Source organism: Euprymna scolopes, chromosome 40 (assembly GCF_053919585.1).
Source record: "Euprymna scolopes isolate OS-2025 chromosome 40, ASM5391958v1, whole genome shotgun sequence".
Taxonomy (NCBI): domain Eukaryota; kingdom Metazoa; phylum Mollusca; class Cephalopoda; order Sepiida; family Sepiolidae; genus Euprymna; species Euprymna scolopes.
Genome location: NC_136521.1, coordinates 26801689 through 26819052, shown reverse-complemented (window position 1 = coordinate 26819052; position 17364 = coordinate 26801689). Strand labels below are relative to the sequence as shown.

General features: G+C 28.3%; 1 protein-coding gene across 5 annotated transcripts in view; it reads right to left on the bottom strand.

Moving 5' to 3' along the window:
- The window catches only part of LOC145265452 (uncharacterized), a 95625-nt gene that overhangs the window by 30446 nt on the left and 47815 nt on the right, over positions 1-17364 (bottom strand). For all 5 annotated transcript variants that reach the window (XM_080121310.1, XM_080121307.1, XM_080121311.1 and 2 more), the window contains exon 3: positions 11144-11269. In XM_080121310.1, coding sequence (XP_079977436.1) covers positions 11144-11269 — 126 coding nt within the window. The remainder of the gene's footprint in view (positions 1-11143; positions 11270-17364) is intronic.

The following is a 17364-nucleotide window of genomic DNA, read 5'->3' as shown; positions in this document are numbered from 1 at the left end:
TGTTTATTGATCATGTTTATTGATCATATTTGTTTATTGATCATGTTTATTGATCATGTTTATTGATCATGTTTGTTTATTGATCATGTTTATTGATCATGTTTGTTTATTGATCATGTTTATTGATCATGTTTGTTTATTGATCATGTTTATCGATCATGTTTGTATATTGATCATGTTTATTGATCATGTTTGTTTATTGATCATGTTTGTTTATTGATCATGTTTATTGATCATGTTTGTTTAGTGATCATGTTTGTTTATTGATCATGTTTGTTGATCATGTTTGGTTATTGATCATGTTTATTGATCATGTTTATTCATCATGTTTATTCATCATGTTTGTTTATTGATTATATTTATTGATCATATGTGCTTATTGATAATGTTTATTGATAATGTTTGTTTATTGATCATGTTTACTGATAATGTTTGTTTATTGATCATGTTTATTGATCATGTTTGTTTATTGATCATGTTTATTGATCATGTTTGTTTATTGATCATGTTTATTGATCATGTTTATTGATCATGTTTATTGATCATGTTTATTGATCATGTTTATTCATCATGTTTATTCATCATGTTTGTTTATTGATTATATTTATTGATCATATGTGCTTATTGATAATGTTTATTGATAATGTTTGTTTATTGATCATGTTTATTAATAATGTTTGTTTATTGATCATGTTTATTGATCATGTTTATTGATCATGTTTGTTTATTGATAATGTTTATTCATCATATTTGTTTATTGATCATGTTTATTGATCATGTTTATTGATCATATTTGTTTATTGATCATGTTTATTGATCATGTTTATTGATCATGTTTGTTTATTGATCATGTTTATTGATCATGTTTGTTTATTGATCATGTTTATTGATCATGTTTGTTTATTGATCATGTTTATCGATCATGTTTGTATATTGATCATGTTTATTGATCATGTTTGTTTATTGATCATGTTTATTGATCATGTTTATTGATCATGTTTGTTTATTGATCATGTTCGTTTATTGATCATGTTTGTTTATTGATCATGTTTATTGATCATGTTTATTGATCATATTTGTTTAGTGATCATGTTTATTGATCATGTTTATTGATCATGTTTGTTTATTGATCATGTTTACTGATAATGTTTGTTTATTGATCATGTTTATTGATCATGTTTGTTTATTGATCATGTTTATCGATCATGTTTGTATATTGATCATGTTTATTGATGATGTTTGTTTGCTGATAATGTTTGTTTATTGATCATGTTTATTGATCATGTTTGTTTAGTGATCATGTTTGTTTATTGATCATGTTTGTTGATCATGTTTGGTTATTGATCATGTTTATTGATCATGTTTATTGATCATGTTTATTCATCATGTTTATTGATCATGTTTATTCATCATGTTTATTCATCATGTTTATTCATCATGTTTGTTTATTGATTATATTTATTGATCATATGTGCTTATTGATAATGTTTATTGATAATGTTTGTTTATTGATCATGTTTATTAATAATGTTTGTTTATTGATCATGTTTATTGATCATGTTTATTGATCATATTTGTTTATTGATCATGTTTATTGATCATGTTTGTTTATTGATCATGTTTATTGATCATGTTTGTTTATTGATCATGTTTATTGATCATGTTTGTTTATTGATCATGTTTATCGATCATGTTTGTATATTGATCATGTTTATTGATCATGTTTGTTTATTGATCATGTTTGTTTATTGATCATGTTTATTGATCATGTTTGTTTAGTGATCATGTTTGTTTATTGATCATGTTTGTTGATCATGTTTGGTTATTGATCATGTTTATTGATCATGTTTATTCATCATGTTTATTCATCATGTTTGTTTATTGATTATATTTATTGATCATATGTGCTTATTGATAATGTTTATTGATAATGTTTGTTTATTGATCATGTTTACTGATAATGTTTGTTTATTGATCATGTTTATTGATCATGTTTGTTTATTGATCATGTTTATTGATCATGTTTGTTTATTGATCATGTTGTTTATTGATCATGTTTGTTGATCATGTTTGGTTATTGATCATGTTTATTGATCATGTTTATTCATCATGTTTATTCATCATGTTTATTGATCATGTTTATTCATCATGTTTATTCATCATGTTTGTTTATTGATTATATTTATTGATCATATGTGCTTATTGATAATCTTTATTGATAATGTTTGTTTATTGATCATGTTTATTAATAATGTTTGTTTATTGATCATGTTTATTGATCATGTTTATTGATCATGTTTGTTTATTGATAATGTTTGTTTATTGATAATGTTTATTGATAATGTTTATTTATTGATCATGTTTATTGATAATGTTTGTTTATTGATAATGTTTATTCATCATATTTGTTTATTGATCATGTTTATTGATCATGTTTATTGATAATGTTTGTTTATTGATCATGTTTATTGATCATGTTTATTGATCATGTTTATTGATAATGTTTGTTTATTGATAATGTTTGTTTATTGATAATGTTTGTTTATTGATAATGTTTATTTATTGATCATGTTTATTGATCATGTTTGTTTATTGATAATGTTTATTTATCATATTTGTTTATTGATCATGTTTATTGATCATGTTTATTGATCATATTTGTTTATTGATCATGTTTATTGATCATGTTTATTGATCATGTTTGTTTATTGATCATGTTTATTGATCATGTTTGTTTATTGATCATGTTTATTGATCATGTTTGTTTATTGATCATGTTTATCGATCATGTTTGTATATTGATCATGTTTATTGATCATGTTTGTTTATTGATCATGTTTGTTTATTGATCATGTTTATTGATCATGTTTGTTTAGTGATCATGTTTGTTTATTGATCATGTTTGTTGATCATGTTTGGTTATTGATCATGTTTATTGATCATGTTTATTCATCATGTTTATTCATCATGTTTGTTTATTGATTATATTTATTGATCATATGTGCTTATTGATAATGTTTATTGATAATGTTTGTTTATTGATCATGTTTACTGATAATGTTTGTTTATTGATCATGTTTATTGATCATGTTTGTTTATTGATCATGTTTATTGATCATGTTTGTTTATTGATCATGTTTATTGATCATGTTTATTGATCATGTTTATTGATCATGTTTATTGATCATGTTTATTCATCATGTTTATTCATCATGTTTGTTTATTGATTATATTTATTGATCATATGTGCTTATTGATAATGTTTATTGATAATGTTTGTTTATTGATCATGTTTATTAATAATGTTTGTTTATTGATCATGTTTATTGATCATGTTTATTGATCATGTTTGTTTATTGATAATGTTTATTCATCATATTTGTTTATTGATCATGTTTATTGATCATGTTTATTGATCATATTTGTTTATTGATCATGTTTATTGATCATGTTTATTGATCATGTTTGTTTATTGATCATGTTTATTGATCATGTTTTTTTATTGATCATGTTTATTGATCATGTTTGTTTATTGATCATGTTTATCGATCATGTTTGTATATTGATCATGTTTATTGATCATGTTTGTTTATTGATCATGTTTGTTTATTGATCATGTTTATTGATCATGTTTGTTTAGTGATCATGTTTGTTTATTGATCATGTTTGTTGATCATGTTTGGTTATTGATCATGTTTATTGATCATGTTTATTCATCATGTTTATTCATCATGTTTGTTTATTGATTATATTTATTGATCATATGTGCTTATTGATAATGTTTATTGATAATGTTTGTTTATTGATCATGTTTACTGATAATGTTTGTTTATTGATCATGTTTATTGATCATGTTTGTTTATTGATCATGTTTATTGATCATGTTTGTTTATTGATCATGTTTATTGATCATGTTTATTGATCATGTTTATTGATCATGTTTATTGATCATGTTTATTCATCATGTTTATTCATCATGTTTGTTTATTGATTATATTTATTGATCATATGTGCTTATTGATAATGTTTATTGATAATGTTTGTTTATTGATCATGTTTATTAATAATGTTTGTTTATTGATCATGTTTATTGATCATGTTTATTGATCATGTTTGTTTATTGATAATGTTTATTCATCATATTTGTTTATTGATCATGTTTATTGATCATGTTTATTGATCATGTTTGTTTATTGACCATGTTTATTGATCATGTTTATTGATCATGTTTGTTTATTGATCATGTTTATTGATCATGTTTGTTTATTTATCATGTTTATTGATCATGTTTGTTTATTGATCATGTTTATCGATCATGTTTGTATATTGATCATGTTTATTGATCATGTTTGTTTATTGATCATGTTTATTGATCATGTTTATTGATCATGTTTGTTTATTGATCATGTTCGTTTATTGATCATGTTTGTTTATTGATCATGTTTATTGATCATGTTTATTGATCATATTTGTTTATTGATCATGTTTATTGATCATGTTTATTGATCATGTTTGTTTATTGATCATGTTTACTGATAATGTTTGTTTATTGATCATGTTTATTGATCATGTTTGTTTATTGATCATGTTTATCGATCATGTTTGTATATTGATCATGTTTATTGATGATGTTTGTTTGCTGATCATGTTTGTTTATTGATCATGTTTATTGATCATGTTTGTTTAATGATCATGTTTGTTTATTGATCATGTTTGTTGATCATGTTTGGTTATTGATCATGTTTATTGATCATGTTTATTGATCATGTTTATTCATCATGTTTATTCATCATGTTTATTCATCATGTTTATTCATCATGTTTATTCATCATGTTTGTTTATTGATTATATTTATTGATCATATGTGCTTATTGATAATGTTTATTGATAATGTTTGTTTATTGATCATGTTTATTAATAATGTTTGTTTATTGATCATGTTTATTGATCATGTTTGTTTATTGATCATGTTTATTGATCATGTTTGTTTATTGATCATGTTTATTGATCATGTTTGTTAATCATGTTCGGTTATTGATCCTGTTTATTGATCACGTGTATTGATCATGTTTGTTTATTGATAATGTTTATTGATCATGTTTATTGCTCATGTTTGTATATTTATCATGTTTATCGATCATATTTGTTTATTGATAATGTGCATTGATCATGTTTGTTTATTGATCATGTTTATTCATCATGTTTATTGATCATGTTTATTGCTCATGTTTGTTTATTGATAATGTTTATTGATCATGTTTGTTTATTGATCATGTTTGTTTATTGATAATGTTTATTGATCATGTTTGTTTATTGATCATGTTTATTAATCATGTTTGTTTATTGATAACGTTTGTTGATAATGTTCGTTTATTGATCATATTCGTTGATCATCTTTGTTTATTGATCATGTTAGTTTATTGATCACGTTTGCTTATTGATCATATTTATTGGTCATCTTTGTTTATTGATCATATTTATTGATCATCTTTGTTTATTGATCATGTTAGTTTATTGATCATAGTTATTGATCATCTTTGTTTATTGATCATGTTAGTTTATTGATCATAGTTATTGATCATGTTTGTTTATTGATAAAGTTTGTTGATAATGTTCGTTTATTGATCATATTTATTAATCATGTTTGTTTATTGATCATGCTAGTTTATTGATCATGTTTGTTTATTGATCATATTTGTGTATTGATCATGTTTATTGATCATGTTTATGTATCATGCTTGTTTATTGATCATGTTTGTTTATTGATCATGTTTGTTTATTGATCATATTTGTGTATTGATCATGTTTATAGATCATGTTTATGTATCATGCTTGTTTATTGATCATGTTTGTTTATTGATCATGTTTGTTTATTGATCATGTTTATTGATCTTGTTCGTTTATTGATCATGTTTATTGATCATATTTGTTTATTGATCATGTTTATTGATCATATTTGTGTATTGCTCATGTTTGTTTATTGATCATGTTTATTTATCATGTTTATTTATTGATCATGTTTATTGATCATGTTTGTTTATTGATCATGTTTATTGCTCATGTTTGTTTATTGATCATGTATGTTTATTGATCATGTTTATTGATCATATTTGTTTATTGATCATGTTTATTGATTATGTTCGTTTATTGATAATGTTTATTGATCATGTTTATTGATAATGTTTATTGATCATGTTCGTTTATTGATCATGTTTATTAGTCATGTTTGTTTATTGATCATGTTTACTGATCATGTTTATTGATCATGTTTGTTTATTGATCATGTTTGTTTATTGATCATATTTATTGATTCTGTTTATTGATCATGTTTATTGCTCATGTGTGTTTATTGATTATGTTTATTGATCATGTTTGTTTATTGATCATGTTAATTGACCATGTTTGTTTATTGATAACGTAATTTGATAATGTTTGTTTATTGATAACGTTTGTTGATAATGTTTGTTTATTGATCATATTTATTGATCATCTTTGTTTATTGATCATGTTTATTGATCATGTTTATGGATCATGTTTAATGGTCATATTTGTTTATTGATCATGTATGTTTATTGATCATGTTTGTTTATTTATCATATTTATTGATCATGTTTGTTAATTGATCATATTTGTGTATTGACCATGTTTGTTTATTGATCATGTTTGTTTATTGATCATGTTTATTGATCACGTTTGTTTATTGATCATGTTTGTTTATTGATCATGCTTATTGATCATATTTGTTTATTGATCATGTTTATTGATCATGTTTGTTTATTGACCATGTTTATTGATCATGTTTGTTTATTGATCGTATTTGTGTATTGATCATATTTGTGTATTGATCATGTTTATTGATCATGTTTATTTATTGATCATGTTTGTTTATTGATCATGTTTATTGATCATGTTTGTTTATTGATTATGTTAATTGATCATGTTTGTTTATTGATCATATTTGTTTATTGATCATATTTGTTTATTGATCATGCTTATTGATATGTTTGTTTATTTATCATGTTTATTTATTATATTTGTGTATTGATCATGTTTATTGATCATGTTTGTTTACTGATTATGTTTATTTATTATATTTGTTTATTGATCATGTTTATTGATCATAGTTGGTTATTGATCATGCTTATTGATCATGTTTGTTTATTGATTATGTTAATGGATAATGTTTGTTTATTGATCATGTTTGTTTATTGATAAAATTTATTGATAATGTGTATTGTGTATTTTTATTGCTCATGTTTGTTTATTGATCATGTTTATTGATCATGTTTGGTTATTGATCATGTTTATTGATCATGTTTGTTTATTGATCATGTTAATTCATCACGATTGTGTATTCATCATGTTTATTTATTATGTTTGTTTATTGATCAAGTTGATTCATTGATAACGTTTGTTTATTGATCATATTTGTTTATTGATAACGTTTGTTTATTGATGATGTTTTTAGATAATGTTTGTTTATTGATTATGCTTGTTTATTGGTAATTTTTGTTTATTGATCCTGTTTGTTTATTGATCATGTTTGTTTATTGATCATGTTTATTGATCATGTTTGTGTATTGATTATGTTCATTGATAATGTTGGTTTATTTATTATGTTTATTGATAATGTTTATTGATAATGTTTATTGATGATATTTATTGATCATGTTTGTTTATTGATCATGTTTGTTTATTGATCATGTTTATTGATCATTTTTGTTTATTGATCACGTTTGTTTATTGATAATGTTTGTTTATTGATAAGTTTTATTGATAATGTTTGTTTATTGATAATGTTTATTGATCATGTTTGTTTATTGATAATGTTTATTGATCATGTTTGTTTATTGATCATATTTGTTTATTGATAATTTTTATTGATCATGTTTATCGATCATGTTTGTATATTGATCATGTTTGTTTATTGATCATGTTTTTTATTGATAATGTTTTTATTGATCATGTTTGTTTATTGATCATGTTTGTTTATTGATAATGTTTTTTATTGATAATTTTTATTGATAATGTTTATTGATCATGTTTGTTTATTGATAATTTTTTTTTATTGATCATATTTGTTTATTGATCATGTTTGTTTATTGATCATGCTTGTTTATTTATCAAGGTTTTTTATTTATCATGTTTGTTTATTGATCATGCTTGTTTATTGATCATGTTTGTTTATTGATCATGCTTGTTTATTTATCATGTTTGTTTATTGATCATGTTTGTTTATTGATCATGTTTGTTTATTGATCATGTTTGTTTATTGATAATGTTTGTTTATTGATAATGTTTTTTATTGATCATGTTTGTTTATTGATCATGTTTGTTTATTGATCATGTTTGTTTATTGATCATGTTTGTTTATTGATCATGTTTGTTTATTGATCATGTTTGTTTATTGATAATGTTTTTTATTGATCCTGTTTGTTTATTGATCATGTTTGTTTATTTATCATGTTTGTTTATTGATCATGTTTGTTTATTGATCATGTTTGTTTATTGATCATGTTTGTTTATTGATCATGTTTGTTTATTGATAATTTTTTTATGGATCATATTTGTTTATTGATCATGTTTGTTTATTGATTATGCTTGTTTATTTATCATGTTTGTTTATTGATCATGCTTGTTTATTGATCATGTTTGTTTATTGATCATGTTTGTTTATTGATCATGTTTGTTTATTGATCATGTTTGTTTATTTATCATGTTTGTTTATTGATAATGTTTGTTTATTGATAATGTTTTTTATTGATCATGTTTGTTTATTGATCATGTTTGTTTATTTATCATGTTTGTTTATTGATCATGTTTGTTTATTGATCATGTTTGTTTATTGATCATGTTTGTTTATTGATCATGTTTGTTTATTGATCATGTTTGTTTATTGATAATTTTTTTATGGATCATATTTGTTTATTGATCATGTTGGTTTATTGATTATGCTTGTTTATTTATCATGTTTGTTTATTGATCATGCTTGTTTATTGATCATGTTTGTTTATTGATCATGTTTGTTTATTGATCATGTTTGTTTATTGATCATGTTTTTTTATTGATCATGTTTGTTTATTTATAATGTTTTTTATTGATCATGTTTGTTTATTGATCATGTTTGTTTATTGATCATGTTTGTTTATTGATAATGTTTTTTATTGGTTATGTTTGTTTATTGATCATGTTTGTTTATTGATAATGTTTTTTATTGATCATGTTTGTTTATTGATCGTGCTTGTTTATTGATCATGTTTGTTTATTGATCATGCTTGTTTATTGATCATGTTTGTTTATTGATCATGTTTGTTTATTGATCATGATTGTTTATTGATAATTTTTTTTATTGATCATGTTTGTTTATTGATCATGTTTGTTTATTGATCTTGCTTGTTTATTTATCATGTTTGTTTATTGATCATGTTTGTTTATTGATCATGTTTGTTTATTGATCATGTTTGTTTATTGATCATGTTTGTTTATTGATCATGTTGGTTTATTGATAATGTTTTTTATTGATCATGTTTGTTTATTTATCATGTTTGTTTATTGATCATGTTTGTTTATTGATCATGTTTGTTTATTGATCATGCTTGTTTATTGATCATGTTTGTTTATTGATCATGTTTGTTTATTGATCATGTTTGTTTATTGATCATGTTTGTTTATTGATCATGTTTGTTTATTGATCATGCTTGTTTATTGATCATGTTTGTTTATTGATCATGTTTGTTTATTGATCATGTTTGTTTATTGATCATGCTTGTTTATTGATCATGTTTGTTTATTGATCATGTTTGTTTATTGATCATGTTTGTTTATTGATCATGTTTGTTTATTGATAATGTTTTTTATTGATCATGTTTGTTTATTGATCATGTTTGTTTATTGATCATGTTTGTTTATTGATCATGTTTGTTTATTGATAATGTTTTTTATTGATCATGTTTGTTTATTGATCATGTTTGTTTATTGATAATGTTTTTTATTGATCATGTTTGTTTATTGATCGTGCTTGTTTATTGATCATGTTTGTTTATTGATCATGTTTGTTTATTGATCTTGTTTGTTTATTGATCATGTTTGTTTATTGATCATGTTTGTTTATTGATCATGTTTGTTTAGTAAAAGATGGATGGAAAAGAGAAGAGTAATAGATAAGTATGGATTAAGCTTAAAAGGTTTAAAAGTCCACGTTGGTGAATTGGAGAAAAGAGTTCACGTATGTTTACACAGATATTGTAGTCGGGGTCTGGTTGTAGCCATAGTGGATTATATATTTAATTGACAAAGTTGAGGCCAAAGCCAAATGCCTTGTTGGTTCTGTTACACCCCAATAGAGAGGTTTTAGACTTAATCCAGGTCATGCGAAGTTCTCCGTATCATGTTCTGATCAAAGAAAAAGAAGTAGTCGTGTGTTAATCGCTTTTATCAACTCTGTTATGTGGTCAACTCATCTGAGAGATGACCTCTGATTGGGCAAGCTAAAATAGCAGTTGAATGCTTCCACCAATCAGCAAATAAACAAACAACTGAGACAAAATTATAAACCATGAAGTGTCGCTGCTGCTGCTGCTGTTGTTGCGGTTGTCTGTAATCGCGGCTGCTACATTCTCACCTCCATGCAGCATTATGCACCTAACACAGCTTCAACCTACCACACGTAGTAGTTCATTAATAGATTTTTAATTGTAATTATTTTATTGATCTCTCTGAGAAAATAACAAAACTTTATTCCAGATGTTTTTGTTGTGAGTTGTATTGTGAATGGAAGAGATTTTAAAAAATTCTAAGGAGGAAAAATTTTCACAGGAAAATAAAAATGATGTTCGCTTTTTCTTTAATTTATATGTAAAAATATCAGTAAAATAATTATTAAAAATGAAATATAACTCAAAATTCCGAGTAGGTGTTACTTTTTGTATAAAATTAACATAAAATAAGACCCATTTGTTGAACAGTGAAACTGACATTTATTTTACTAGCATAAACTAACATTTCTATTGAACATTCTGAATTGATTTTCTTAAATTGTAACACGATTACTTCTTAGAATAACAAATCAATTTAAGAATGAATGTTTATTGCATATTAGTATGCGTTGATAGTGACAGAGAGAATAGAAACGTTCTTTACTTACCAGCAGTGGGGTGGAAGAGTGTGAATCGACCGTTTGTTGTATCTTCCCAGTCGCCCAAGTCAGTTCCCGTTCCACGGTTTTCCCCAATTGTCTGACCTCATGTACAATGGAACCCAGAAATCCAGACTGACAATGAAACAAAAAAAAAGAAGCAATATTATTATATTCCCGATATTGTAATAAAACTGAATATAAAAAGAATTGGTTTAAAAAGCAGTATATTTCTCATACTTTCTAGCAACAGGCAAGTTAGAAGAAATGGCAAGCATATAGGATAGTAACTAAGGTTTAAGGTTTTAATTTCAAATTTGATGCATTAGCTGCATATAGCCATGCTGATGAGTCTTCAAAATACGAAACTATACAGGTGGATATCAATATTATACATGCACACACACACACACACACACACACATATATATATTCGGCCTTGCTTGTGAACTTAGCTTACTATTTCAAATGTTCCATGAGGGGTGTTTCATAAGTAATGCCTCCTATATTCTGCCCGAATAGATGGGGGGGGGATTTGCAAACTGCATTATTATGATGAATTATGATGACTGAACTTATACATTCATGATCTGAAAGTTTCATCTTTCTGTTGCAGATATTGATGGTGAGAGATTTCTGGATTTTCCAGAACTTACTCAATTCACACCTAACTCTTATAATTACACAAGCACTTGCTCAACTTCTATTGGTACTGAAGTAACAAACCTTTTGACAACTTCAGTAATTTCACCATTCAAATATACTTTCTTCCCATCTGAGTTCTTATCCTTCTCAGTTGTATTACATTTTTTGATAAACATATACACGCGCACACACATGCGCACACACACACACACACACACACACACACACACACACACACACACACACACACACACACACACACACACACATATATATATATATAAAGATAGATAGATAGATAGATAGATAGATATGAGGCGAATAGGATTACAGATTAATTAATCTTGTGGTATCAAGTCTTACAAAATATTTTTGGGAGGTAATATTTTTATATAAGAAAAATAACAAAATTATTTCAAACCAGGTTTATTATTTTGCTAATGACTTTTCCTCTGAGGAAATGAGCCTCCATCGAAATTCCATCGGTTAAGGAAAAAACTCTGAATTGTATCCTTTGTTCAAGCAATAAATTTTTGTTTCGAAAAATTATATTTTTCTAAATTTCATTTAGATATAAAAAAAAACATATATATATATATATATATATATATATATATATATATATATATATATATATATATATATATATATATATACTTAGGGGATTAGAACAAGAGTTTAAAGAGCAGAGTATATTTTAATATATTAGTAAATTCATTAATACAATAAAATAGAAGAAAAGAAAACAGTGCTCGTTGTAATGTAGATATATAATAAGCTCGATAGGCATATATATCCTAGAGCTATTTTAATATAAAGTAAGATGATTGATAATTTATAATTAAAATTAAAAATTAAAAATCGGTTTCATAAGGAAGAACAAACAAAATCAATAAATTGTACGATCGTTTCAGAAAAGATGTTTTTATTGCGATAGACATTGAGTCTTGGACAATAATTTTATCATAGTTTTTTGAAAAAAAGTCTCCTCATCAGCAAAAATATTGGGTGGGTTTTTTTTTTCTAAAGACACCAAAAATAAACCTAGCATTTTTTAAGTAAGGTAGATGTATCTTTTAATGGTTCGCCTTCTAATCATCTATCATCGTCAATGTAGTTACATTTACCTTCACAATAGGTTTATTTTTAGTGTCTTTAGAGAAAAAAAAACACCCAATATTTTTGCTGATGAGGAGATTTTGTTTCAAAAAACTATATGATAAAATTATTGTCCAAGACTCATTGTCTGTCACAATAAAAACATCGTTTCCGAAACGATCGTACAATTTATTGATTTTGTTTGTTCATCCTTATGAAACCGATTTTTAATTTTTAATTTTAATTATAACTTATCAATCATCTTACTTTATATATATATATATATATATATATATATATATATATATATATATATATATATATATATATATATATAAATATATATATATATATATATATATATATATTTGGTAAGGTGATTGATAATTTATAATTAGGATATTTGCCTATTGAGCTTTGACACATCGGCTTTACAAAGAGCATTATTCTTCTCCTGTATTTTAATTAAATTAGTATTTTCACTATAACATTAAAATACACTCTGCTCTATAGAAAAATTGCTCTCTATATAGTAGTGCCAATGGTTTTGTGATTGTCGAAAAGATTTTGGCCGTTTAGAGAATGGATTGAACGATTCTGAAGTAACATTAGGTGTTTGTAGATTTTTTTTTTTTACATGGAGTTCACCACTTATCAAGGCCCAATGGCCACTCAGGGATAAGGGTTATTGTGTGTACAGTAATCAAAGGGATAGTGTAGCAATAGTATTGGAGAATTGGTAAGGTGTCATTACTTGGGGAGGGGGCGGTTCATCAGGAATTTGTTAATGTTGGACTTGAAGACATCCAGGTGGAAGTCGGGAGGGAAACAGGCAAGCAGAACAGAGTTCCACAGGCGTGCAGTTCTAAGAAAGAAGCTTTGTTCATGGTATCTGCGTTTTGATTTAGGCACAGATAGGGAGTGGGGAAAATTATTGACGGTGGTTTCAGCTAGTCAGGTGTTTTTTGAGAAAGATTGGCGAGGGGGGACCAGAGAATGGAGCTCAGACGAGCACCTGCCATGGAAATAACGATAGAACAATGACAGGTTCGCTACATATCTTCTGTGGGAAAGAGGTTGCAGGGTAGAGAAAAGGGCATCCCCCACCAAGCCACGGAGTCTATTTTGTACTCCGTCAAGGCAGGATAGGCTGTTTTTTGCAGCCCCCGCCCAGATGTGGCAGCAGTACTCCATCTTTGGACATACTTGGCTCTTATATAGATAGAGAATTGCATCATTAGTGAGATATCTTCTGGAGCGGTAGAAGGATCCCACTATTTTCCCAGCGACCTTGGCCACAGACTTGATGTATGTGTTCCATTTAAGATCAGGTGTAAAGGTCAAACCCAGGAGCTTATCAAATCCTGGGGCCTCCCTTAGACAAGAGCCATCCATTTCAATTGATGCCAGATGGGGATCAGAGCGTTTATGATGTAAAGATAGGAGCTTAGTCTTAGATGCATTAAAGGTAACCAGCCACCTCTTTCCCCACTGTACCACGCGCTCAAGATCAGAGGAGAGAGAATCAGAGAGAACATCATCATTTACGGCCTTTGATGTGTTGCCATAGATGGTCGTGTCATCAGCATAGATGTCAACGAAAGATTTTAGTATGTGTTTTGGGAGATCATTGATGTAGATCAGGAAGAGAGTTGGGCCCAGTATGGACCCCTGAGGGACTCCAGTATTAATACTGTGGGCCTCTGATTTCTGCCCATCAACAACTACTCTTATAAGCCTATCTGAGAGAAATGATTTAATGATAGAGAAAACATTTCCAGTTATACCGGAGCTGGAAATCTTGTGTAGTAGGCCTTTATGCCAAACCTTATCAAAGGCCTTTGATATGTCAAGAGCAATTGCCCTAGAAATGAAGCCTTTGTCGAGAGATTCGCTAATTCTATGAGATATAACCGTTAGCACATCTGCTGTAGATCTAGCAGAGCGGAAACCATATTGCGTGTCGCTAAGAAGGTTATTTCTGCTGAGGTGGTTGACTACTTCTCTATTTATTGTGGATTCCAGCAACTTACTCATGACACACAGGAGACTTATTAGTTTGTACTGAGAGGGGGATGACTTATCACCTGAATTCTTAAATACAGGGCATACTGATGAGGTTTTCCAGGGTGTTGGAAAGCACTTCTCCTTAAGGAGATAGAGCGCACGTTTCTGTTCAAGATCCTATTTGCTATTTGCCGGAACTGGTGGGAACCAAGCCGCTGCTCAGCTACTTTGGACTTAACGGATTGCGCATATAGTTCTCTTGCATTTTTTATTACTCTTTTACAGTGGTTGCTGGCGGTTCTGAAAGCAGCTTTAGTTTCAGTGCATCTATTACGTTGGTAGCTATGGAAAAAGTGATTTCTGTGTGCAATAGCAGCAGCACATTCGGGGGAGAACCATGGCTGGCTGTTAGGTTTTTGTTGGAATTTTTTAGATGGTATGAATTGGCCTATGCCTACAAGTAACCATTCGGTCAGATCTGATACTAAAGAGGACACATCCTTTTTAAACATGGAATGGAGAGGGAGATCAGATATGATTGTACAGAAGCTATCCCAGTCAGCCATAGAGTATCGGTATACAGTACGGTGGAGAGGTACGTCTGTAGATTTATTATATTTCATTTTTATCTTAACTGATACGACGCAGTGGTCGGAGGATCCCAGAGGAGATAGAACGGAACATGAGCATAGCTCAGGGGAAGTGGATAGAAAAAGGTCTAGGAGGCTTGCGAACTAACCGGTACTATCAGGCACACGGGTGGGCTCGCGGACAATCTGAGTGAGGTCATAGGCAATGGCAAAATCATGACAGAACCTCCCCTCCTCATCAGTCTTATTTGAGTGGGTCAGCCATTCCACATTATGGACATTGAAGTCACCGCAAATGTGAATGTTAGCCGAGGGATGAGCAGACAGGATGTGGTCAATTTTTTTCTGATATACTCTTAAAGGCAGTAACTCCACTGTTGTGGGGGTGATAGAGGGCAAATATAAATGTGGTGGTGTAAGCAAGTGCAACCCGGAAGCACATATAAGATAGATTAGGGTCTTCTCTGGAGATATCCCTGCCACATGGGAAGCCATCTTTAATGTAGGCACATATTCCATGCCCGTGGCGATCTTGGGGGTCAGATTTAGATGTTAGGTTAGAGTATCCTTTAATTATAAACTCATCTAGGGAGGTGGTCGGCCCTATTCCAGTTTCGCTTAGAAAGAATATGTCAGGTTTCATCTCCTGTAATTGGGTTTCAGCCTCTGGAAGGTTAGAACATAGACCCCTGATGTTGGAGAAGGAGATATGGTAGTAGGGGTCTACGTAGGAGGATGGGGTTCTAGGTTTATTTGTGTTTTCTTTTTTGAGATATTTCATGTTGAGGATTTTGGGGTTTGTGGAACAGGTCAGCATACTTGGTTAGAGCAGAACAGAGAGGGAAAGTAAGAGAGAAAAGACAGGAAATTTTTTTTTTTTTTGTAGCACATGAAAAGGTAAAGCCGTAACAATTACCCACTAGTATGGCATCGAGAGGCCCCACCAGAGACTACTGCATGGTCCAGAATCCATTCACCAAATGGCAATACAGCAGCCCCAGTACTTTGCACCTGCTGATAGGACAGCCTCCTTAGTGGTTAATCCAAGGTTCGGGTCCCTGACTATCAGGCGGTTAACGTCAGTCCAGATGAAAACGTTTACCTCCAGTACCCTTACTAGTGACATGGCCGCAAGGATAGACATAGAGACAGAAAATTTCCGACATCTCAGACTACTGTTCATGAAGTATTACCAACCTTAGAAGCAGCTTTTTCTTCACCCTTTGTCAGAAACATCACTCATGAGGACTGAGGGACAAAAAGGAGAAGCTGCGGATAACACATCCATTGCATTATCTACTCTCTATTAAAAAAAAAAAACGGTAAGAGGGACTTATTTGTATCTACTTATTATAAGTCCTTTGCCCATTCCTAGTTTAGAATAGAATTTGACGATAGTCTCCCCTCCCATATTAATCCGTGGAATTTTTTTTTTTTTTTTAATTAATAGTTTAGGATAATACCACTCGTATTTAACAAAAAAAGTTTAAAACACGAGTAATAAGACATGATAGGTAATGTTAAGGAGTTTCAAGTTTTAGTAAGACTGCAATAAGAGAACAAAGATAAATAAATAAATTATATATAATACACAAAAATTGGCAAAATTAACACAGGATACATTTCAACAGTTATGGATAAAGTTTTTAACTTAGCACTGAAGGCACCGACTCTTTCTTCCGAGGTCATCTCGAAAACTAACTAGTAGATAGCACGCTTGGGGTGTTCTGGTACTCATGAGATGTGGTGGGTGCGGGGGTTAAATGCTTTTAACTTTTTTTTTTTTTCCATTATTTTATTTATTTATTTTATTTATTTTTTTATTTTTTATTTTTTGCTTTTGGTTCCTTGCGAGAGAACCTTCGAGATTAAACTTATAATTACGTTTCA